The following is a 26,696-nucleotide window of genomic DNA, read 5'->3' on the forward strand; positions in this document are numbered from 1 at the left end:
CTACTCAACTGTGCCATTTTACTGTAAAAGCTGCCGTGGACAATATATAAATGAATGAGTATGGCTGTGTTGCAATAAAACTATTTATAAAATGTGGTGGGGCAGATTCGATTCATAGGTCCTAATTTGCTGCTCCCTGACCTATGTGAATGATGCTTTCTGGAGCACAGTATGAACAGGTTCCCCTGGAGTATCACCTGGGGAGTCCTGGGAAGAATCAATGTGCATCTTAGTTATTCTTGTATCTTCTGCTCCACCTCCCACCAGCACCTACTACAGTGCCTTCCACATAGTAGGCCCTCAGTGTTTATGTTTCTGAATTAAATATACCTGGAAAGATAACACTAAATGAATCATACTAGCATTTTGAGAGCTTCATTAATTTGAAAACTATTTTGCAAGACTGTAGTAAAGTAGTTCAGGAAGGGGTCATGTAAGCCCAGGAATCATAAAAATAATGTGACAGGAAAAAATGTGAGGTAAAAACATCTAAGGATTAGCAGCCAAAGGGAGAGAATCTGACATCAGAGCTGGATAGAAGTAACAAAAAGGCATTTCAGTCCTGAGAGACCAGCACTGAAGGAACATCCTATCATATGTAATAGATGTCTCACACCACCACCTAAATCCGTGTGAATAATGCAGTTAATACCAGCACTTCAATGCTGGAAAGATGATCATGATTTGGAGGAAACTCAGAGACCAACCAAAATGATGAAGAGACTGAAAGGATTCGTTTATGAGCAGCTATAAAAGAGGCCAAATACGTGCCTGGCCTGCTGATGGCTAGAAGGAGACGGGGGGAAAGGTTTACAAATGACTGAGTGCTGTAAACACTAGCAAGGGGAGGAATGATGGTGAGTTCTACTGGACTTAGCTTTTGGTATGGACATCTATCAGGCATTGACAAATTCTTCTCATTATTAGGTCTTAAAACATTCAAAGGCCATCTGAATAATATATAACTGGAATGCTGTGATTGGTAATGTTCTATTATTACAGGAGAATAGGACTGCTCCAGAACAGCAAATATAAGAAAATTATTGCTTATTAAGGAAAGAAACATTCCAGGAATGCTTGGTGAGCTGAGAGAATTTAAATGCACTAATAGTCCACTCTCAGAAATATCAAATATATACAATTGTGGGTAATGTTATATAGTAAAGAATTGTTGAAGTTAAAGTACAAAAATGGAAAGATAGCCAGGTATTTCCTTCATTCCTTCCTTCTGTCATTCAATCATCCATTTATCCATCCATCCCACATATCTAATGTTTACTCACTATTTGCCAGGTCCTGGGCTAGTGATACAAAGAGTAATACTACACAGGACCTTTCTAAAAAAAAAAAAAAAAAAGTTTACAGTCTAGTGAGTCTAGTGGTGGGGTCAGGGAAGCTGCTGGACTGAAAAAGAACAGACAGGCTCAATAGAGAGTTATAAGGGAGCAAAGAAAAGTGGCCCCCAACCCAGATGAGACAAAAGTAGGAAGGTTAGGGATGCTTCCCAGAGGAGCTGGTATCCAAGCCAAGGCATGAAGGATTCTGAGTCATCTGTTAATCAGAAAGACTGAGAATAAGCATCCCAGGTGCTATACCACTTTGTCACAACATATGTGGGACTGACAAGTAGTTCAGATTGATGGGGACAAACAGTGTAAGGCAGGTGGTAACCTTAAAAATAATAATTGGAATATATTAGGACTGTGGGTGATTTTTATTTTCCTTGTTGATTTTTCTGTCTCTTCCAAGATTTTTCTATTAACAAAATCACACCCTTATGTAGTCAAATAATTGCAAACATTTATATAGCACTTACTCTGTGCCAAACACTATTCTAAGCACTTTGCATACATTAAGTGATTTTATCCACATAACTCTATGAAATAGCTATTATTTTCCTTTATACAGATGAGGAGGGGAAGCAGAGACAGGTTAAACAATCTGGCAAAGTTAGAGTCAAGAACAGAGCAGTGTTTCTTACTTCAGGCATCTCATTCTAGAGTCTCTGCTTTTACATCCTCTATGCTCCTACTAACTTTCTAAGTCAGGAGCATATTTTCTTAGCATTTACTCCCATAATCCCAGTCTAAAAATTGACCTAACAAATAATCAGAGATACAGTTAACTATTTGGGGGGGGGAGAATATTCATAGCTCCCAAATCTATAGTAGCATAAAATGAAACTAAAAATCACCCTAAATATTCTATCATACAGAATGATTAATGATGGTATAGACAATTATACAAGCACTGGAAATTATGATTTAGAAGAAAGTTAAATTACATGGGAAATGCTCACTATAAAGGTCAAAGGGAAATGCAAGATACAAAAGGTATAATCCTAGTAGTATGTTTGTGTGTGTCCAGAAAGGAGATTCACTAGTCAGTCTGGGTTCCAATTCCAATCTTAGCTCTGCCACCTTTTAGCTTTCTCACCTTGGGTAATAATTTAACCTCTCTGTACCCCAGTTTCCTCACCAGAAAATGGGGGTAATACAGTTGTCATAATGGTTAGAAAATTAATATATGTAAAATGCATAAATTCTGGATGGCAAACACTCAGTGACAGCTATCAAAAAGCAGGAAACCCTATTTAAAAATTAGAACTAGATAGTACACATTCACATAGGCAGTTGAATAAGAATCATTTGTAGTCTGTGGTCCAACATGTTACAACTTCATCTAATTATTTTCCCCCTCATATTTTAAAAAATAATTGGAAGTTGAGTGAGATGAAGGGAACTTTTCATTGCAAGTAAAAAGTATTTGCTTTCAGAATCTGCTTTATCAAATAAGATGTACAAAGCACTCAACCAATCACTGAAGGGTCATAAAAGTTTCCTTTTTAACCAGATACCTTCCCAAGGCTACAGCCCTGATATTTTACTTTGGTTGAATATCTTGAATTGTGATAGTTTAAAACTATTTAACCTCAACATAATAAAAGCCATATATCACAAACTCACATCTAATATCATACTCAACAGTGAAAAGCTGAAAGCATTTCCTCTAAGATCAGGAACAAGACAAGGATGCCCACTCTTGCCACTTTTATTCAACATGGTATTGGAAGTCCTAGCCACTGCAATCAGAAAATAAGAAATAAAAGGAATCCAAATTGGAAAAGAAGAAGTAAAACTGTCACTGTTTGCAAACGACATGATACTATACATAGAAAATCCTGAAGATGCCACCTGATACTGCTAGAGCTCATCAATGAATCTGGTAAAATTGCTGCATAAAAAAATTAATATACAGAAATCTGTTGCATTTCTATACACTAACAACAAAATATTAGAAAGAGTAATTAAGGAAACAATCCCATTTATCATCACATCAAAAAGAATGAAATACCTAGGAATAAACCTACCTAAGGAGGTAAAAGACCTGTACTCCGAAAACTATAAAACACTGATAAAAGAAATTGAAGATGACACAAACAGATGGACAGATATATCACGTTCTTGGATTGGAAGAATTAATATTGTTAAAATGATGATACTACCCAAGGCAATCTACAGATTCAATGAAATCCCTATCAAAATACCAATGGCATTTTTCAAAGAACGAGAATAATTGTAAAATTTGTATGGAAATACAAAAGACCCCGAATAGCCAAAACAATCTGGAGAAAGAAGAACAGAGCTGAAGGAATCATTCTCCCTGACTTCAGACTATACTACAAAGCTATAGTAAACAAAACAGTATGGTACTGGCACAAAAACAGAAATATAGATCAATGGAACAGGATAGAAAGCCCAGAGATAAACCCACGCACATATGGTCACCTTATCTTTGATAAAGGAGGCAAGAATATACAAAGGAGAAAAGACAGCCTCTTCGATAAGTGGTGCTGGGAAAACTGGACAGCTACATGTAAAAGAATGAAATTAGAACATTCTCTTACACCATATACAAAAATAAACTCAAAATGGATTAAAGACCTAAATATAAGATCAGAAACCATAAAAATCCTAGAGGAAAACACAGGCAGAACACTGTTTGACATAAATCACATCAATATTTTTTTTGGATCTGTCTCCTAAAGCAAAGGAAATAAAAGCAAAAATAAAAAAGTAGGACCTAATCAAACTTAAAAGTTTTTGCACAGCAAAGGAAATCATGAACAAAATGAAAAGACAACCTATGGAATGGAAGAAAATATTTGCAAATGATATGATCGATAAGGGGTTAATATCTAAAATATATAAACAGCTTATACAACTCAACATCAAAAAAAACAAACAACTCGATTAAAAAAGTGGGCAGAAGACCCGAATAGACATTTCTCCAAAGAGGATATGCAGATGGCCAACAGGCACATGAAAAGATGTTCAACATCGCTAATCATCAGGGAAATGCAAATCAAAACCACAGTAAGATATCACCTCACACCTGTCAGTATGGCTACCATCAAAAAGAACACAAATAACAAATGTTGGCGAGGATGTGGAGAAAAGGGGTGCAGCCACTAGGGAAAACAGTATGGAGGTTTCTAAAAAAACTAAAAATAGAACTACCATATGACCCAGCAATTCCACTCCTGGGTATATATCTGAAAAAAACAAAAACACTAATTCGAAAAGATACATGCACCCCAGTGTTCATAGCAGCGTTATTTAGAATTGCTAAGATATGGAAGCAACCTAAGTGTCCATCAATAGATGTATGGATAAAGAAGATGTGGTGTGTACACACACACACACACACACACACACACACACACACACACACACACACAATGGAATGCTACTCAGCATAAAAAAGAATTAAATTTTGCCATTTGCACCTAAGTCGGACAGAGAAAGACAAATACTGTACGGTATCACTTATGTGTGCAATCTAAAAAATACAACAAACTAGTGACTATAACAAAAAAGAAGACTGACAGATATAGAGAACAAACTAGTGGTTACCAGTGGGGCAAGGGAAGAAGGGAGGGGCAATTTAGGGGTAGGGGATTAAGAGGTAAAAACTACTATGTATAAAATAAGCTACAAGGATATATTGTACAACACTGGGAACACAGCCAACATTTTGAAATAACTACAAATGGAGTACAACCTTTAAAAATTGTGAATCACTATATTATACACCTGTAACTTGTATAATATTGTATACTTCAATAAAAAAAAAGAAGAAACTTGTTTCTGCGTCAGTTAGGACCAAAAGCTGAATGGAAGTTACAAATTGGTTTTTGAAGGACCCAAAGCCATATATAGTTTATTTCTCATCCAAGTTTTGGAATTATCTTAATGAGTTTTTAAATGGTAAGAAAAAATAGAAGGAAATGAGCAGTTTCAAGAGCAGCGCCCACTGTTTTACCTCAAAGTTTTTTCTTTCTTTTTTTTCACGAAGGCAATTCTTGTAGTCACCTTTGGAGCTGGTCTCAGGGATGAGGTTACTTGAGCAGGTGGGCTATACCGAGAGAAATGGAACAAGGGCCTGGGGCAGGGGGGCATGTAACTTTCACTGCTCTGCCCAGAATCTGCAAAGTGGGATGGAAAACACTTAAGCACTTTCTTAAGGAAAGCCTAGAAGATAATCCTTGATGAAGGGAAGTGAGGTTATTCTACTGCTCACACCATAAGTAACCTGGTTTCCCCACAAGTTTTCACGGTGTCTCTGTCTCTCCCTCTCTCTCAGGTCTCCTACGTAAAAGCGATTGACATCTGGATGGCAGTGTGCCTTCTGTTTGTGTTTGCAGCCTTACTGGAATATGCAGCAGTGAACTTTGTCTCCAGGCAGCACAAGGAGTTTCTGCGGCTCCGGAGAAGGCAGAAGAGGCAGAATAAGGTACAGTTGACCCTGAGTGCAGACAAAGTCAGGTAGAGCTTGAGGTGGTTATCCAGGCAATGTAATTTAGAAAATAGAACAATACATAGTGAGCAAGAAGCTGAAGTTAATTTTTGTCCTGATTCATCCTACTATACTGAATTACTGCTCAGGTTAGTCCTTTAAAATTGGGACAGAATTGTCACATTTAGCAAATAAAATTCATCGAGAGATGAATGGCTAAAACAGATGTGGTGTACACACACACACACACACACACACACACACACACACACACACACACACAATGGAATATTACTCAGCCACAAAAAAGAACAAAATAATGCCATTTGCAGCAACATGGATGCAACTAGAGATTATCATACTAACTAAAGTAAGTCAGACAGAGAAAGACCAATATCATATGATATCACTTATATGTGGAATCTAAAAAAAATGATTCAAATGAACTTATTTACAAAACAGAAGTAGACTCACACACATAGAAAACAAACTTATGGTTACCAAAGGGGAAAGGGGGAAGAGGGATAAGTCAGGAGTTTGGGCTTAACACATACACACTACTATATATAAAATAGATAACCAACAAGGACCTACTGTATAGCACAGGGAACTATACTCAATATCTTGTAATAACCTATAAGGGAAAAGAATGAGAAAAAGAATACACACACACACACACATATACATATATATAACTGAATCACTTGGCTATACACCTGAAACTAACACAACATTGTAAATTTACTAGACTTCAATTTAAAAAATATATAGGGCACACAGTTAAGCCTGAATTTCAGATAAATAATAAATATTTAGTATAAGTACATCCGAGATGTTGCATGGAACAGACTTATATTAATAAATTATTTGTTGTTTATCTGAAATTCAAATGTAACTGGGAGCCCTGTGTTTTATCTAGCAACTGTAGTTGGAGATATATATTCCATTTGACAAAATTACTTTAAAATCCTGTTGCTTTGAACATTGATAATTTGTGTACGTGTCTTTGCTCACAAAACTGCTTTGATTGACTTTTTTATGAATTGCTCGGCTTTATGTAAATAAGGTCCCTACTCATGTTGATTTCAACCTGATAAATCCAATTAGACTGATCTCATTGTCTCAACTTTAATTTTAATGCAGAAACCCAAAACTTACATTATCTAGAAGTTTGAGGTTGGAAATACATGGCTCTAAATCTCCAGTTCAGTGGTTCCCAAATTTGCCGGCACATTAGAATAGCCTGGAGATCTTTCAAAAATCCCAAACCTTGGCCATACCCCATACCCATTAATCCCAGTCTTGGAATGGCGCACAGGTGTATCTTCTGAAGGTCCCCAGGCAATGCCAGTGTGCAGACACATTTGGGAAGCAGTGCCCTGGTTTATAATTTAATTTCATATAGGACTCCAGAAGCCTTGCACTTGCTTTCAGTTTCAGATTCTGGGAGAGAAATATGCTCTTGGATACAGAGAACTCCAGTGCCTGTAACAATATCACTAGCGAACTGAAGTTAAAATTTTACATACAAGAGATGAGAGAGACTTTTCAAAATCTGTTCCCCCTAAAAAATGATAAATTAAACCCGCTGGGAGCCTAGAAGATAGCATGGAAGGTAATGTGGGATCATGGGAGGAAACTTTTTTCAAAATGGAAAATAAAAGAACATGTTTGACAACAGGAATACTGTAGCAAAAAGGGAGAAATCAACACTGCAGTGAAAGGACACCATAATTTCAAGGAAAAAAAGAAAACACCTTGAGAAGATGAGAAAGGGTGAAATCCAGAGCCAAGGGTCAGGGTTGGCCTTACATGGAGACAGATATTTCAGCCATTTTAATAATGACTTAAATTAGTATCAGTTCATTGATGAGGATACCAAAGCACGGTTAAATAATTTGCCCGTGCTCACGCGCCACGAAGTAGCACGGCAAGACCCGAGGTGTGATGCCGTGTCCAGAGCCCGTGTGCTGCACCGCTGTACCGACAAAATGGGAGAATGACGATGGGTGCTGAGCCACTGGTAGTTTGATGATGGTACGATGTAGGAGCTCCTAACTGCTCCTATCATTTCCAAGGATTATGAGGCAGGTTATCGGCTGAAAACGGGATGGAAAGGAGGAATGGAGAAGGTTTAAGGAGGAAAGATATAGTATTAAATAGTAGTCTGGGAGAATAAAAAAGCCATTGCTCCAAGGAGAGAGATGGGGTCAGAATGCTGAGGCAGAGGTAGTGGGAGAGCCCATCTGAGGTCTGTGGTTATAAATTTAAAGTTTACAATTAAATTTAAAACTTCAATTAAAACAATCAGCAGGTGCCCCTTTGCAGTCAAGGCTCTTACTATCATTGACAATTGAATTTTGAAAAAAAAAAAAAAAAAAAGGAGGGGGAGGCATTTCCAATTATTTGTCCCTTAGGAAATGGCATCTTTCCAAGGTGGCACTTTCCAATTTTTCTGAGTCTGAATTATGTTTAGAAAAAATGGTAACAAGAGCTCGCACTGACTGAGGGGTTACTATAAACCGTACTTTCCATACAAGAATTCATTTAGTCCCCACCACTGTGAGTACTGTGATCATACAGCCCAGTTTACTGCAGAAAGTCCTGTTTCTGCCTATTTTCCTGATGCCCTGTGTAATTTAGCATTTGTCTTGGATTATTCGTTTTAAACCAAAACACTTATTAATAGTTGCATTAAAATAAACTCAGATGGGTTTGGTGGACCTCCACTCTATACATCTGCTTTCTGTCATGGTGTGATCTTCTGGGTTGGGGGTACACAGGTGCGGTACACAAGTTCTCACTTTAACATGTGCTGAAATCTAAAAAATAACCATCACCATCCCTGGCCTCTGCTCTTGACCCTTTCCAGAAGCAATGTCATAACTAACACTCTTTCCAGGATAGCTGGAAGGGAGCTTGCTGATAAAATGAAGTGCACTCAGACACAAGAGGCTAGGGATAAATCTTTCTTTCTTTTGGTCTGTCAGTGATGAGATACTGCTGTTCTGCTGGCCATCTGGGGCACCAGCCTTGGTCCATGACATGGCATACAAAACCCAGCAAGCCACTAGGCCACCCTTTGGTGGGGTCAGTGGAAAACATGGGAAAATCGTAAGTTCAGTGAACATGAGACCAACAAAATAGAGGCTGAGCAGTCTTGCTGTGGGCATCTAAATGCTCATGATTGAATGGCTTTGTCATTTTTTGATGATTTAAATCTGTAATTGTCTTACTGTTTGATAATTGCTGTAAAATAAAAAAGCATCAACATTATAGAGCTGGATTATCCGAGCCACTTTCCACTATCAAAACTGTCCTTGTTGGGATCAATTAAGTGGTCATCCTGCCAATAATGAAGGCAGTGTTCTTATCTCCGTTGTACAGACGAGGAGAGGAAAGCCCTGAGAGGTTAAGTAAAACGCCCAAAGGCACACACGCAGGCAGCCTGGCTCCAGCGTCCCGGACCTCAGCTGCTGCTCTGCGGAGTTCACGTTTTACATCTTACATTCTGATCCAGTATCTCTCTCCCACTCACACACTTGAAACAAACACCTCTAATGCACCCTAATATTTTCTATTCTGTTTTTTTAAGGCTGGTCCATCAGGGATGAGATTAGAGTGAGGCAAGTGAGATTAGTCACACAAGTACAGGGTCAGATCTTGTTTTTATTTAAATTTGGTAGTTTTTCCCCATGGATTTTTGCATTAATAAGGAATTTTTCAAATATTGCATTAAAATATTGATCTGAAGTACTGGGGTTTTGGCAGCCCCTTACATTTTGCACCTGAGACCTTACCTTGCCCTAGTTCCAGCCCAGCTGGTCTTGAACCATTAAATTTTCACAGACCCTAATAGGTTGTGGCCTGAGTTTAAAAACAAAAACAAGCCACCATGTTAAAATGTTCAATATTCCCAATAAAAAAGTCATCTCTTTAATTTCCCATTGGGAAACTGACCTCCCCGACACAATCCAGCCTGATTCTTTAGACGGTGTAAGAAAATCCCAGAGCAGATTACTTCCCAAAGTGACATTGGCATGATGATTTATTCAAGGAAGATGTTTACTGAGAGAACCCGGAGATGACATTTACTTACATGGGAAGAGGGCCTGGTGTTTATTGAACCATCAAGTTATGAAACAGGGTCACTTTCAAGGAGGGGACCAGGCAATACGCAACTAGGTGTATCTGCTCTACCTTTTCTACATCTCAAAAAGCAGCCAATTTTATCAAAGCAGAGTTTCTCAGCAACAATCAAGCTGAGATCTTCACTGACAGAACCTGCAAATCCCTATGGTTGGGCCAACCCCAGCCTGTAAAAAGTTGATGTGCCCCAGGTCTAAGTAGTAAAATCCTATTTTTATGTTATGCCCTCAGCTCCAGTAACTTTTCACACCATGTGATGGTTTAACAACTTCACCATAAGATCTTTAAAGCCTCACCTGCGCTTCTCTCGCCTCGTCTTTTCATATCTGGCCACACCACTCCTGACTTTGGCATTGTGCCTGATTTCAGGTTTCCAGTTCCGCATAGAGCTCTGACTTCTTTATTTTCAGTGACTAAACAGAAATTGTAGCTGCTTGAGAACATGGTTATGGCTTCCAGGCCACCTGAGGATGAGCCGCCTCTTAAAGGGAATGTTGTGAACACACTGTTTAGACTTCAACCTCCCCAGAAGAAAAGATGGGGCCTCAACCTAATTAGACAACAGGGTGAGAATGTGAGGCCCTGACCAAAATGTCTCACGTGACAGTAACTTGGGAAAGTACTCATTTTTTCTGCCATTTTCCCTTTCCCTCCCTTCATTTACCTGTCCTTTAATTCTTAGATAGATTGCCAATTTCCCAAAAGATAACTTCCTAGTAATCTGAAATATATATACATATAACTGAATCACTTTGCTGTACATCTGAAACTAACACAACATTGTAAATCAACTATACTTCAATTTAAAAATAATAATTTCCTGATCCTACAGGGTGGAAATGATACCACTCTTTCAAGCACGCATAGTATGTAATTTGTTCCTTTTCATAAGGTGTCACTTTCTACCCATTTGTTGTACGTTTTACAGAAGAATATAAAATTGAAATGTATGGGGGGGTATTATTTAGGACACTTTACCTAGAAATATCTGAATCCTGCTCTTAACCAATCATCTTCCCATTGACCTACTGGAGGGGAATAAACCTACAAGAACAGTAGCTATTTTATCGTTATCCAGGCTTTAGCCTCAAATCCCAGTGCAATGCCCCAGGAGGGGAACAACTTAGAAGCCCTGTCCCTCCACTCGGGAGGTCCAGAGCCCTGCACTATTTCCTCCTCAATGTTCCAAGGCCCTTAGATCTTCCCATTCCAATGGGGCATAAGCCCCACTGGTGAAGGCCAGAAGACAAGGACCCAGAGCAAATGGTCACCTGGGAGTGGCTTTTTCACACCCATGGGGTCCTGGAAAGTCCCCAGTCAGACCAACATTCCTTCTCCTTAAGGACCAAAGTCTCCTTCCTCTCTTCCTGGAGACATCCCTTCAAACACTTAAGGATGGTGAGCTGGCAGGTCTTCTCAAAGTTTCTGAGCTAAACTGACCTAGTCCTTCCTATGATACAGCTTACAGCCCCTCAGCACACTGGTCACCCTTTCTCTAGTTCGCTAGTGACATCTTGAAGTATGAGTCACAGAATGTGACAGTCCAGGCATGATCAGTATGTAATACAGAAAAGCAGTAATATCCCCTCTCTTTATCTGTACTTTTTTAATAGAGCATTAAATTATAGTAGTGCTTTTCAGTGGTCATATTCCACGACTGGCTCATTTTGACGTCGCTAATGCTTGTTCATTTCCCAAGTCTTTTTTTTCCTATTAATACAAATAGCTGTCAAGTTATCTGTTCCTGATTATGTGCTTGATTTTTTTCAAACCTAAAGAAAGGACTTTATATTTATTGCTATAAATGTTCACCTCATTGGATTTGGCCCATTTTTTAGAATGTATTAATCTTCTTGATAGTGATTTACTCATCTGGAAAATTAGCTACTACTTCTAGCTTTTTAACACTGACAAATAGGTGTCAATGCCCTTCAAGCAAACGCCACCAGGAACAAGCTGGTAGTTAAGTTGGGTTTACTACTCTTTGCAGTGAGGGGGGAACATAGAGAGGGCTCTAAACTGGGCGATTTGGGAGGAAAGCCTACGGAAGCAGAGGTTTGCTCTAGACTGGATGCTGTCAGAAAGCAGGGGAAATTCAGTGATTAGGTATCTCAATAAATCTTATTTATAGGAGGGCAGACTAGAGTGAAAATAAAACTATATTTGGTAAAGAAGCAGCAGTCACTCATTTTAACCGAAAGAAAGATGTTTAGTATTTTCTGGGTGTCATAGTGACCTTGTTTTCATCTGTGCTTAGATAACATTATGAAGTGACCTTGTTTTGTCTCACTCTATCATGGTCTCAGAGTAACCCTGAGCTTGGTATTCTGTGAGATTACTACAACTGGCAACATTCAAACGGAGGCTCTGTAATTTACCAGGTCTGTGACCCTGGCAGGTTACTTAAAAAAAAAAAAAAAAAACTCCCTGTGCCTCAGTTTTCTCATCTGTAAATAGAGTTAATATGTATTCGCCTCATAGGACTGTGGTGAGAATAAAATGACTTCCCATGGGTAAAGCTCCTAAAATAGGCCCTGATATGTGCTAAGTTCTACGTTTAGTGATTGCTTGTTTTAGTATCCACTTTCTGCACCACAAAGGTATGTGGTAGACGCAGGGTCATAAAGGTTATGCTCAATGTATGGGGGAACATAGTCTACAGATTAAAATCAACTATCTTAGAATACAGCAATAGGCTGCCGACCTGCTCCCTCCCCCATTTTTACTCCTCTCGTCTTTCTTCCACAAAGGGAAATTAGACTGCACAGCAAGATGTCAGCCAGGTACAGCTATTTTTATAATCATAGGGTTGAAATAATGAATTCGTGCTCTTACTCTACAGTGTCCAAACAAGAGAAGTAGAAAGATTAAGGGTAAGCTGAATTCTTCCATTTTACCTCCCACTGCTAAGATGTAGTTTAGCCACAGCCAGTTAGTACAAGGGCACTTTTCTCAAAGCTACAGAGGCCATTAAGGCCCTGCCAACCCAATTAGAATGTAAACGGACTTTGAAAGAAGGCTGCTGAAATGCAGATGTCACTACCACTAAGCCTGACCGACCAAACAAATCTAAGCAAACGGGGGACCCACTGAACTATATTTAGAGTAAGGTCAACCTTTGAGAATCTTGCTTTTTAAGGTCTCTCACCTTTTTCTTCCTCTGCAAAGGATTAGAGCAGTGGTTCTCAACCTGGGCTATTCTGCCCTCCCCCCTCAAGGCACATTTGACAATGTCTGGAGATACGTTTGGTTGTTACAGCCAAGGGAGGGGTGCTACTGGCACCTAGTGGGTGGAGGCCAGGGATGCTGTTAAATACCCTACAGTGCCCAGGACAGTGCCCACGACAAAGGATTATCCAGCCCTAAACGTTGACAGTTCCACGGTGGAGAAAACCTTGGTTTAGAACATTGGTAGGTTACACTTCTCAGTATGAAACATTCTAGATTATTTTCTGTTTCTTGTATGTAAATCGTGTCACCCTTGCAAACACCCGCCCACCAAGGCAGGAGAGCACTTCCGGTTCTGCTAACATCAGTCAGAGTCAATTCCTGCTTGATTCATATACACGTGGGGCCCATTGGGTGATGGCCAGTTGTCTTTCCCTCACATTAGAAAAAGGCAAATTCTATTCAGCAGCCTACCTTCAAAAAATTGATTTATTTATTCAAATGCACACTCAACTGAGTAGGAAGGAAAACTCCATCTGATTGGCTTCATTCATTAAGACACAATTCATGTGGATGCCTCCCACCCCCAAAAAAGATCTATGATGCTATGCATAGCTTCATGCATGAAGTAAGGCAGGGTCACAGCTGGAAAATACTGGGTTCAGACTCTGAATTAACATCCTGATTCTGAGAGATGAAGATGCTTGTATGTGGGTAGGAAAAAAAATTAAGCTCTTTATCACACCTATTTAGGGAATGCTCATTGGTGTGAAGAGTCATAATGTAAACTTATTTTTAGGATTAACACCTGAACATGTGTGGTTCAATAGGCGCACACATCCACGTTTGGTGTTAAAGAGAAAGGGAAGGCAGTAGGACAGCATTAAACAAGCAACAAACAGTTTTATTCATTCTAGAGAAAACCCAGTGGGGAACTCTTAAAGTGGGTTTGTTACTCACACTGGGAGAATGCCTAGGAATCCTCACTCCGTAGACCAGCACAGGAATTGACAATAACCAATGACAAGTGCCCTTGTCCAGTTGCAGAGACTGCAATGAACAATCACAGGGGGTGCTGGTGTATGGACTCCATCTTGACCGCCCTGCTCTAGATCAGTACTTCTCCAACGTTGGTGCACATGAGCATCACCTGACGCCTAGGTAACACACAGATCCCTGGGCTCCAGCGCAAGAGATGCTGACTCAGTAGCTCAGAGCCTGGGACTTTGCCAACATTTGCGGGCCAGCTGACGCTGATGCTGCAAGTCCAGAGACCCACACTTTGAGTAGCGAGGCTCCAGAGAACTCGGAAAACGGCTTTCGGTAATTAAATGCCGTCATTACCTCACACCTTTGCTAAGGTGTCCATAGTCATGTCAAGGACATTAACCCCAGAGATTCCACGTTGGGAAACTAGCCATTGAAAGATTAACAAACAGAAAATACTTTATAAAGGTATTTTTAGATTGAAGATCCCTACAGATCTCCTTTTTCCTTGTCCTTGGAAGGAAGTTTTTTTTTTTCCTTTCAAGAAGAATACAGTGCAACAGTGTATGTTCTCTTTTGTCATTTAGCATTTTTTCCATACTCTGCCACATGTTTGCACAAAATGCTTAAAGAGGATTTCATACATCATTAATTAAGGTAACAACTGCTTCCTTAGCAAGCAGGATGTTGAAGAGGTTGTAAATGCTTCTCCTGGGAGGCAGGAGGCATGTTTGGTTTTTGTCTTAAAGGTTGAGGGGTTTAGATGAGGCTTTCACAGATCTGTGTGGATTAGGAAGCCACCACTGTATTTAGAGGCAGAGAGTGCCCCACGGCACAGTGTTTACCGTAGAGTCTGTATCCCAATATGTCATATGTACATAGACTAATACGCCGACGCATTTTCTGTCTCTCCCTGGCCTGTGAGCATCCCAAGGGCAGACTTTGTGGATGGCTTGTAGAAAGTGTGCAATACATCTACACTGAATCTATGAGTGAATGAATCAATAAAATAGTCTGAAGGTAAGGGAAAGCCACAGTGGTGGCTTCCTACTACAAGTTCTGCTCTGCCTTGGTGTGAGGAGAAGGAGAGTGTCTTAGGCCCCCAAAGCACGCTCAACTTTTGCAGGGCAAGCTGGCAACACTGAGGGCTTACTCCAGGAACAGCCCTCCATCAGTAACCGCTGGGGGCGGGGGTTAAATATCCCAACTTCCTTGTCCCTCTGAGGCATGTTCTACACTGGCTCCCGGGGATTCCAAGTGGCACTGAGCCCCAGCTGCCCACACTGTAACCTGCGTACCAATGCACCTTTGACATTGTTTCCTTCCCCACCTCACTTTCCCACTCCTCTACTGGTGCCTCCTGAGATCGCCTCCCGAGATGACCTCCCATATAAACTATTTGTACTCATATCTTTGTCTGAGAGCCTTCTAGAAAAAGCCAACTAAGACAGTATCAAGCCAACATGTGGGCTCCCTCAGGGTTGAGTAACAAGACAGGAAGCTGGAGAGGTGAACAGGTGCTAGGAAAGGAAAGGCTCCACACCATGCTAAGAGGGTTGAACTTCCTCCTCGGGGCAATGGGGAGACACTAAGTTTTTAAGTAGGGAGGGGATGCCATGGTGAAATCTGCATTATGAAAAAAAAAGTCCAGTTGGGCACTATGGAAAATGCTTCAAACAGAGCAGGACAGGAGGCAAGAGGAAGAGGAGCAGGTTCTTGTTGTAATCAATACCAGAGATAATGAGGGATTGAAAGGTTACAAGAAATTAAATAATTTCTAAAAAATTAAGAAAGTAAAATCACCCACTCTTCTCACTTTTATTCAAGATAGTCCTAGCCACAGCAATTAGGCAAGAAAAAGAAATAAAAGGCATCTAAATTGGAAAGGAAGAAGTAAAACTGTCACTTTTTAGAAAACCCTAAAGATTCCACCAAAAACCTGTTAGAACTAGTAAACAAATTCAGTAAAGTCACAGAATACAAAAATCAATATACAAAAATCTGTGGCATTTCTATACACTAATAACAAACTATCAGAAATAAATTAAGAAAACTAACCCATTTACAGTTGCATTAAAAAGAATAAAATACCTAGAAATAAATTTAACCAAAGAGGTAAAAGACCTGGGCACTGAAAACTTTAAGACACTAATGAAAGAAGTCGAAGACACAAATGGAAAGATATTCCATGCTCATGGATTGGAAGAATAGTTAAAATGTCCATCCTACCCAAAGCAATCTACAGATTGCAATCCCCATCAAAATTCCAACAGCATATTTCACAGAACTAGAACAAATAATTCTAAAACTTGTATGGAACCACAAAATATCCCAAATAGCCAAAACAATCTTGAGAAAGAAGAACAAAGCTGGAGGCATCACACGCTATGATTTGAAACTAAACAACAAAGCTATAGTAATCAAAACTGTACGGTACTGGCACAAAAACAGATCAGTGGAACACAAAGGGCACCCCAAAATAAACCCACACATATATGGACAATTAACTAACAAAGGAGCAAAGAACATCCAGTGGAGGAAGGACACTCTCTTCAATAAATGGTGTTAGGGAAACTGGACGGCCACACACAAAAGCATGAAACTGGACCACTATCTTATACTATACACAAAAATTAACTCAAAATGGATTAAAGACGTCAATGTAACACCTGAATCCATAAAATTCCTGGAAGAAATCATAAGCAGTTAGCACCTTGACATCAGTCTTACTGAGTTTTTTTTTGGTGGATCCAAATCCAAAGGCAAGGGAAACAAAAGCAAAAACAAATGAGACTACATCAGATTTAAAAGCTTCTACACAGCAAAGACAACTATCATCAAAACGAAAAGGCGACCCATGCAATGGAAGATAGGATATTTGCAAATAATATGTCTGATAAGGGGTTAATATCTAAAATACATTAAAAAACAACCTAATTAAAAAATAGGCAGAGACTCTCAATAGACATTTTCCCAAAGAAGATATACAGATGGCAAACAGGCACATGAAAAGATGTTCAACATCACTAATTATTAGGGAAATGCAAATCAAAATCACAGTGAGGTATCGCCTCACATCTGTTAGAATGGCTATTATTGAAAAGAAAAGAAATAGCAAATGTTGGAGAGGATGTAAAGAAGAAGGAACCCTTGTACACTGTTGGTGGGAATGTAAACTAGTGCAGCCACTATGGGAAACAGTATGGAGATTCCTCAAAAAATTAAGAATAGAACTACCATATGACCCAACTATTCCACTTCTGGTTATTTGTCCAAAGAAAATGAAAACACTACTTCAAAAAGATATGTGCACCCCTATGTTCACTGCAGGTCACATGCCTGTGAAGAGTAAGGTTTTTGCCAGACAGAATGGATAGACAAAAGTATGACTCATGTGATGGTCCAAGGAGGGGGGTAGAGAAATGGATATAATGTCAAGAATGAAAAGAGAACATTTTCTACGTAAATGAAAATGTGACCAATACAGTAGCTACTACCCCCCACCCCTTTTTTGCAATAAAACAGTTACCCCAGGTCCTTAACATCAGTGATCCTCTAATTATCAAACTTAGTTGAAGTTCTAGTTTTGCACACAGACCCTTTTAAGAGACTTTTGCTATACAATTTTTTTAAAGGGAATTCAACATTAAAATAAGAAAACTTGTATCAACTAGTCTCCTTTAGGTGCTATTTGTGTTTTGTTTGCTAGGATAGACAGACTCCCAGACAAATGATTTCAACACAGAATGTTGTGCACCACATGAGAGGTTTAAGCGCAAGATTTGGTGACGACCAAGGAGAGAGCATCTCCTCCACTTAGCAGCACCAGGGAATTGACTGTTCACCTGGGTCTTGACACAGGAGTAAGAACTTGACAGATGAAAAAGGGGTGAGGAGGATGTTCCGGCTGAGGGAACAGTTATGCAAAGGCTCAGAGGCAAGAAACAACATGGTGCTTTCAGGTCATCATCAAGAGTTGGGTCTCAAATACCATATGATATCACTTATATGTGGAATCTAAAATATGACACAAATGAACTTATTTACAGAACAGAAACAGACTCACAGACGTAGAGAACAGACTGGTGGTTGCCAAGGGGGCGGCGGGGGGGAGGGATGGAGTGGGAATTTGGGATTAGCAGACACAAACTATTACAAATAGGATGGATAAACAACCAGGTCCTATTATATATCACAGGGAACTATATTCAATATCCTGTGATAAACCATAATGGAAAAGAAAATATATGTGTATAACTGAGTCACTCTGCTATACAGCAGAAATTAAGACACCATTGTAAATCAACCATACTTCAATTAAAAAAAATACTTTCATAAGGATGAAAACAGATAATGAACTTAAAGCAAAAAAAAAAAAAAAAAAGAGCTGGGTCTGGCCAAGTGTTGGGGACATGGAAGGATGAGGAAGAAAGACTACAGCTGCTCACGAAGTGGGAGCCACCAAAAGGTCTTAAAGATGCTATAATCAGAATGGAACTGTCGGAACGCCGCTCTGTACAGAAATGGCCAGGCTGGAATGAGGCAGTGTCAGGAAAATGCTGCTTCAGCATTTCTAATTAAACACTTTTAATTGTACACTTACTCTACACTTACCTAAAAACCCCTCCCCAGAGGCATAGATTATTATGAATACACGTTTGTCTTTTTGTAGTTTTGCTGCAACTACCTTTCCAAATCTGACATACATACTGTGACCTTAGCAAAGCTTGCCTTACACAAGTGTAAATACGAAAATGCCTTTGTGGTTTGAATTATTTGCAGTAACACATGCTTCTCTCTTTTTTTTTTTTATTTGTTCTACTTATTTATTTATTTTTGGCTGCATTGGATCTTCGTTGCTGCGCACGGGCTTTAGTTGTGGCGAGCGGGGCTACTCTTCGTTGCAGTGCGCGGGCTTCTCATTGTGGTGGCTTCTCTTGTTGCAGAGCACGGGCTCTAGGCGCATGGGCTTCAATAGTTGTGGCACGTGGGCTCAGTAGTTGTGGCGCACGGGCTTAGTTGCTCTGCGGCATGTGGGATCTTCCCGGACCAGGGCTTGAACCCATGTCCCTTGCATTGGCAGGCGGATTCTTAACCACTGTGCCACCAGGGAAGCCCCACACACATGCTTCTTATCGTTGCTATAATATCACCACAAACTTAGTGGTTTAAAAACAAGACAAATTTATTATCTGTAAGTCTGGAGGTCAGAAGTGCAATACGGGCCTCCCTGGGTGAAAATCAGGTATCGGCAAAGTTGCATAGCTTCTGGAGGCTTGTGGGGTTGTCAGGATTCAGGGGCTGATCAGGGGAAACTGTGCTCACGAGCGGCAGTACCACACCACAAGCTGTAGGGATGGGCTTGGGCAGGACTGCATGGGGGGGTGGGGGGAAGTCCCTCACGGCAGGCACCGGGCCAGGGGCTGACGACGAGGAGCTACCGTCGAGAAGGGACGAGGGCAAGGGGACTCCGGGGACGAGGAGATCCGAAAGGGGTCTTATCTGTCTTGGTGGCGCCATTCAGCAGCATGCAGGCAGGGTCCCATTGGAGAGCTCCGAAGGGCAGCAGCAGCTTGGGGTCTTCTAACCACAGGCTCTACCTTATCACTGGCCAGCAGACGCCGGGCATAGTTATATGAGGTGTGCGAAGCACGCAGGCTCTAGGGGACTAGCAATCTGCTTGTTTGGGCCATTTAAAAAAGTATTCAATGTGTAAAATTTGCATTTGGTGCCAGCAGGCTTTTGAGATAACAGGTCTCAGCCTACAATGGAGAAATAAACAACCTAGGGGGCCAGTACACGGTGGCCACCTTCATCTTGTTATGTAACAAAGTTCTAGGGGAGAATCTGATTTCTTGCCTTTTCCAACTTCTAAAGGCCACCCACATTCCCTGACTTACAGCCCCCTCTCTCCATCTTGAGAGCCAGCAACGCTGCATCTCTCTGACCCTCCTTCCATAGGCACGTATCCCTCTGACCACAGCTGGGAAAGATTCTCCACTTGTAAGAGCCTTGTGATTAAATTGGGCTCACCTGGATAATCCAGGGCCCTCTCTTCATCTCTAGGGCCTTAACTTAATCACACGTGCAAACTCTCTTTGCCCTGGAAAGTAACATATTCACAGGTTCCAGGGATAAGGACATGGACATGGTTGGTGGCCATTATTCTAACGACCACACATGGCAATGGTTTCCTGCGACTGTCTGAGAGCGTCCACAGACCACTCTAGCGCTCTCCATGCATCCTTGAGGCAGGCCAGAAGTGCCAGAGCGGCTCTCAACCAATGAGAGCTGGGGTGTTGGAGGCCAAATACTCAGCTTCCTCAGCCCTTGGTAGGTCCAGGTCTGAGGCTGTGAGAGGTTTGAGCCCCACTGGCCAACAGTGGTGATGGCTGATCATTCACACCCCCTCTACTGACTTTCCCCTTGTCCTCTCCCACTTCCCGCCAATGCTACCTTCCAAATAAACTACTTGCACACAAATACCTTGTCTCAGGGTTGCTCTGGAGAGAACAAAAGCAACGCCCCTGGGCAGGGGACTGACGACAATCAGGGTCCCATTTAATCCTGTCCTCTGCCTCCTCACCAAATACCAAACAGATCCTGGAGTACCTTTGTGCCCAAAGTGTGAAAACAGAGGGCTAAGATCTAGAAAGAGCAGTGAGTGGCAAAATAGTGGTTTCTTCAAATTACAGATAAACAACTGCATTCCATCTACTGCAACCTACAGTTGGAAATGCTAAAATATGTTTGTGCTACTGGTTTTTCCAAACAACTTGACAGTTTCATAATACAATTCTATTTCTTTATGTCCCGGAAATCTAAGCCTGTGCCTTCAGCTCTGTTACTGTCTGAGAAAGGCTATGATGGCAGATATCTTAAATCTTCTCCTTTGACTGGATAGCTCTTAATTGCTGTAGAATTCTTCGCGATGATGCAAGCTGTAGTTATTCCAACAGAACTGGATTCTCATAAAAAGATCAAACTAAATGAGAGAAGTCTGGTGCCTCTCTGACATTAAATTAAAGAGATGTGGGTTTACTAATCACAATATTAATTTGTCTTCTCTCAATAGTATTCTTGTTTGTAATAAACTCACTTGAGGACAAAACGCTTAAGTGAAGCTGGAGTTATTTCCCACCTGACTGATGAATGGTCATCAAAAGCAAGTACAACCATTTACAAAATAAATGATCCTGGCTTTGCGCTGAAGCGGTTATAAAGAAATGGGCCCTGTTTTCTTAGTTTTCGCTCTAAGCTGCTGGACAACCCTAGAATTCATTTGATTAACAAATATTTTTTATAATGCTTGCTTTGTACAGAGTTATGTTTTAGATAAGGGGGAGTGAGGCTATGAAAACTGCTTGAAACTGGCTCCATGCAGCTTCAGAGATCAATAAGAAAACAAATTAAATGCAAAAATTTTCTAATATGGAATAGAGAGTGTTAAGAGCCATAATACAGTCAGAGCCGTGGCCACTCCTAGGAAGGGAAGATACTCCCAGCTGATGAGGAGGGGCTGTTCTCAAGGAGGAAGTGGCACTTGTAAACTTCATTTCGTCTTGGAATGTTAAATGTAAGGTATTCTAATATCATCATGTTATTGTGAATAAATAAAATAGAATTAGATATTCTATTTCATAGGTAATGAAAATTCCACTCTTGAAGTTGACGTTCAATGCTCACCAGAAAATGGTCTCGTCCTATCTTGCTGACAGTATACCTCTCATTTGCATTAGATGAACCTGGAGAGCTTCCCACACTGAGACATTCAAGGTGAAAGAGAGAGTCAGTGACGTGGAAACGTCCTTTAATCTAAAGCAGTGGTTCTCAAGCAGAGGCTAGTTCTCCCCTGCCCCAGGGGACACTGGCAATGTCTGGAGGCATTCTTGGTTCTCACAACTTGGTGGGGGTGAGGGAGAGAGACTGTATGTGCCACTGACATTAAGTGGGTAGAGGCCAGGACGCTGCTAAACATCCTACAAAGCACAGGACACAGCACTCACGGCAAAGAATCATCTGGTCCAAATGTCAACAGTACCAAGGTTAAGAAACCCTGATCTCAGGGACAGAGACACACAGAGGGCTGAGGCTTTTGAGAGAAAAAAAAGTTTAGCTTCATAATTACAATCTGCTTACAAAGATACTACTCAGGTGAGGAGTAATTAATTAGAACTTGTATAACCCAAAAGAAGACAGAGCCAGAAAAACCTTTTAATTAGGAATTTCCTCTTTAGTAAGTTAGCTCTTTATTCTATATAAGCTTCTATTTATACCAGATAGTAAAAAAAGAAGGGGATCCAAAATATGGTTCTCTGTCCTGGTAACAAGAGTACGAATTTTGTTGGGCATATAATTTAATTGCTTTTCAAGAAGGTGACACGAGTGTAAACATGAGGAGGTTAAGTTATTGAATGTTCCCACTTCATTTCACTCTGTCTGCTGCTGGATTTATTCAAGAGCAACAAAAGTCACATGAGAAATGAGTCCTCATATTTTCTAGAGAAAAGATAACGCACTAGAGCAAGGTTCTCAATCCTGGCTACACAGTATGGTCACCTGGGAGTTTCTGAAGACTTCCGCATGCCCAGACCACACCCCAGACCAATTAAGGCAGTCTTTGAGGGGGGGGAATCAAAACATCTTGATTTTTTTTTTAAGCTTTACCAGGTGATTCCAATGTGCAGCCAAGTTTGAGAACTACTTTGCTAGATCCTCGCTTCTTAAAATGTCACCCGTTGACCGGCAGCACAGGCATCACCGGGAGCGGGTTAGAGATGCAGACTCTCAGGCCCCACCCCAGACCTACTGCATCAGAATCTGCATTATAACAGGATCCGCCAGGGGATTCACAAGCACGTTGTAGCTTGAGAAATGCTGCTCTAAAACATCTTGCCAAACAGTCCATTTTTTTAATGTACACATATTGCAATATGCACAGTCTAAAATAAGGCACGCTATTAAGGCATAGGAAAATGCCCCAAAGCGCTAAATAAAATTAATTTTCATGTGATGAGAAATGCTAAGTTCATCGCTATGACTGCTCTCTTTTTCAGTAATTTTATCTATTTTTAATTATGAAAGATTTCAGTCATACAGAATAATTTAATCTTGTGTTGCTTATTGTTATCAGTTGGTTTTGTTTTTCCTAAGAAGAGTAGCACTAGCTATTCAGTGGCCTAGGATTATCACCTGGTATTGAGAGCCAAACGGGAGCCCTACGCAACACCTTTTCCCACAACTGAGAAGGTGCCCTCTCTAAGCTCTGTGTTCACACGAGCGAGGAGGAGACGATGTGAAATGCCATCCAAAAGAATCCATGCCAGGGTGAGGAGTTTCACTGTGGTTAACAGGATTGAACTGTGCACGTCTGTATGATAGTAAAACAGTTGTTCTAAATAGTCATACGACTTCTGGAAAGAACAAAATGCTTCGAATTAAGATAGTTTGGCTGTGATATCTCCATAGGGAGTTTCTGAGGTTTGCTAAATGTCGTACAGACAGCCAGTTCCTGGCTGCCAGACCGTAGATGCCTTAATTCATCATAGTATCAACAAACGGTCTTTCGCACTTCCAGTCTTTGAGGACAGATTGATGAAAAAAGAACTTATAAAAATCCCTGTCATAAAGCCAGCTTTTTTCATACCAGCCAAATATCCCCTCAACATGTTTCATTATAGCACACTTTTCTAGAATAATTCTGCCATAAGAATTCCTGTCCTCTTTAAAAATATACACCTCTTCTCTTAAAATCATAAAAATAAAGAGATAGGAGACAATCATGGCATAGTGAAATGAGCTTTGGCCAGGCGTCCAGCTGGCTGAATTCAAATCCTGGCTGGTACTATATCTGCTGAGTGATGTGGAGCCGTGGTCTTATACTCTGGGTCTTAGTTTCTTCATCTGTAAAAAGGGTCTAATAAACCCTTTGTCACGGGATTACTATTAGGAGGAAGCAAGATTATGCATGTGAACCACGGTGACTTGCACACAGCCAACACTCATCAAATATTTCCTTTCTCTTCCCTTCGTCTGTTTTTTAAAAAAACCTGCAGGAAAATGTCATCAGAAATCTAAACAGCAAAGGCTGTTATTCATCTTTCAATCTGAAGAGCCTGTCACATTGTCTGGTACATACTAGGTACTTGAGAAATGTTGAATGAATTGCGGGTTTCTACTCAGGGCTCATAGCTCAGTGGCCTGAAGGTGGGAAACCAGCCAGCACTAAGTCATCAGAAGTCATGCCATTTCTTATACGGGGCACTTAAACATACAGAGCTATGTCTTCCTAAGGATCCAGCCCACTGGCCTCTGACTTCTAGCCCAACACACAACAAATCTGTGGGGAAAGGAATGGACAGCTACCTGGAATAGTATAATTGAGCTATTGACGTAAACGTATCTCCTCATGCTCATGTCCAATGTCCTCTGACTCTTGAAAACGATCCTATGTATTATTCTGACTAATTTCATCGCCCACTGTTTAGTGCACAAGAGACTCACAACTATAGTATTCAACTCCAACCTAAGAAAGGCAAGCATTTAGGAGAGAATAGGAAAAGGCATGGCTACTGCTACACAGAGGTGAGCTAAGGACGGAAGGTTGACTTGCCATTCAGCAGGCAGACAAGTCAAAGAGAATCGCTAGACGTGAAGAAGAGGACATGGAAAGGCCTAGAGATGTGGAAGAGTTTGGGCCACTGAGGGAACAGAGTTTCTAAAGCATAGGTTATGTCATGAGAAATGATGGAAAATGAAACTCGAACAGTCTGTTACGGCCTGATTATAACGGGGCTGGCAATCTGTGCCAGCAGGATCTGCATGTTTATTCTGGAGGCAAATGATCAGTTCATGGATAACCAGAAAAGTGAATTCGGAATCCTTGATCACTGGAGCTTATTTCTTGTAACAGAAAGTTGCTTCTCCTGTGAAGCTCTAGAGGACTTGGAAGCATTTACTGCTACCTTATTGCTAAAATCAAACAAAAGCTGTATACATGTAGAGTCTAGGGCTCAGTAGGAAGTGGCAGGGCCTAGCGCCATGCCCGGTCACAGTGGCCGTCTCCCAGACTCCCTGTGAAATCCCAGAGCCTTCTCAAGCATGACAGATGACAGCGGCCATGCGTTTAAACAGAATGTGTGACTCTTGGTCAGGACTCTCCTGTGGATCTGGAAGCCTCTCTTTTAGATTTCCCTATGACAAGCCCATGCCCATCATACAGCACATGCTCAGTAAAGATGTGATGAATGGATACTGACAGCAAAGAAACCAACCAAGGCCATTAAACACGGTACTTTTCAAACTGGGCTGTGAGCAACTTGTGGGTCATCAAGTTGGTTCAGTGGCTCACCACCAGCTTCTTTGCAAAATAAAAATTAGAAAATATCAGAGTGAATCCTGCTTTGAAAAAGTAAATACCACTTTGTGAACCTTTTGTTTCTGTTAGATATATTCATGTGTGTGGGAGTGTGTGTGTGTCCTGGTGGGGAATGGAAAATATGTTTCCTACCTTGGGTCATGGCAAAGAAGTGACTTCAGGGTACAGCGGGTTAGGTAAACAAGTTCACCTGAGCTTATCTGCCTTAAACCTTCTCAAATACTCTTAAGAGTCAGTCACAGGTCCAGTAGCAGGGGTCCTTATTTGGTTGCTATGACGACAGGGGCAGGAGGCCGACCTTGCACTGCTATGCCTCACCACAATGCACTGAGCCCCTCGCCCTTGACTTACCAGCCCCACCCACTCCCCACCTGAGCACTGTGGTGCCCATAACCCTGTGGGCTCACCAGGAAGTAACCTGTGTCTGCAGCATGGAAGCTGCGTTGTCCTCAGCTGGGTGTGACACCTGCCTTATAAGGAGGCACTCACTGGGGGGAAAGAGACACCTACCCAGGACTTAAATCTGTTTTCTATGAAAATGTATCTTCTTATCACCACTTAAGTTTTCTTCTTTGCCTCTGATTATAACTATTGCATTGGCATCTTTGAAAAGGAAAAGGAGGCAGAGTCCCCATTACATGCCATGTCCTGTGCTACATACCTTCACACACACTCTCTTAATTAGAAACTCGACTGGTTGACAATTAGATCAATGGATCCCGGTATTATTTTCGAATTGTGCCCAATCTCTGTCTTCTGGGTTTACTGCAATCAATCTTCCCTCTGGGCCTACAGACAACTTTCTGTCTGAAATCTTAAATCTGGTAACCATAGTAACGAAGCAGAGAGGAGGGGAGATCTTGGAAATGCAGTACAGATACAAAAAAAAAAAAAGAAAAAAAAGGAAAAGAAACAAACAAAAAAACCCTTCCATTCTTTCCCATTTTCCTTTTCCTAATTTTTTTTTTTTTTGCAAGAGTTGCCTATAAGAAGGTATAGTTGAAGTACTAGTGAACAAGTGGTTGCAGGGAAGGTAGGAGAGAGCTGGGGCACAGATGATCTGCAGAACTAAATCATAATCCAGAAGAATGGAGCACAGGTTGTGTTTCTGGTTCACTCTGCTGCTCTGAATGTCCTTGGGAGAAGCAACAGGAAAAGTGCCTCCTGATGGTTTACAGTGTTCGTCTGCTGCTAATTTTAAAACAGAACCTACAGT

At 40.9% G+C, this 26,696-nt stretch overlaps 1 protein-coding gene across 2 annotated transcripts in view; it reads left to right on the plus strand.

Annotated features, from left to right (window-relative positions):
• The window catches only part of GLRA2 (glycine receptor alpha 2), a 204,727-nt gene that overhangs the window by 160,122 nt on the left and 17,909 nt on the right, over nucleotides 1-26,696 (plus strand). For both annotated transcript variants that reach the window (XM_082447202.1, XM_082447201.1), the window contains exon 8: nucleotides 5,647-5,796. In XM_082447202.1, coding sequence (XP_082303328.1) covers nucleotides 5,647-5,796 — 150 coding nt within the window. The remainder of the gene's footprint in view (nucleotides 1-5,646; nucleotides 5,797-26,696) is intronic.

This window comes from Balaenoptera physalus, assembly GCF_965194825.1.
Source record: "Balaenoptera physalus genome assembly, chromosome: X".
NCBI classification, from domain to species: Eukaryota; Metazoa; Chordata; class Mammalia; order Artiodactyla; family Balaenopteridae; genus Balaenoptera; species Balaenoptera physalus.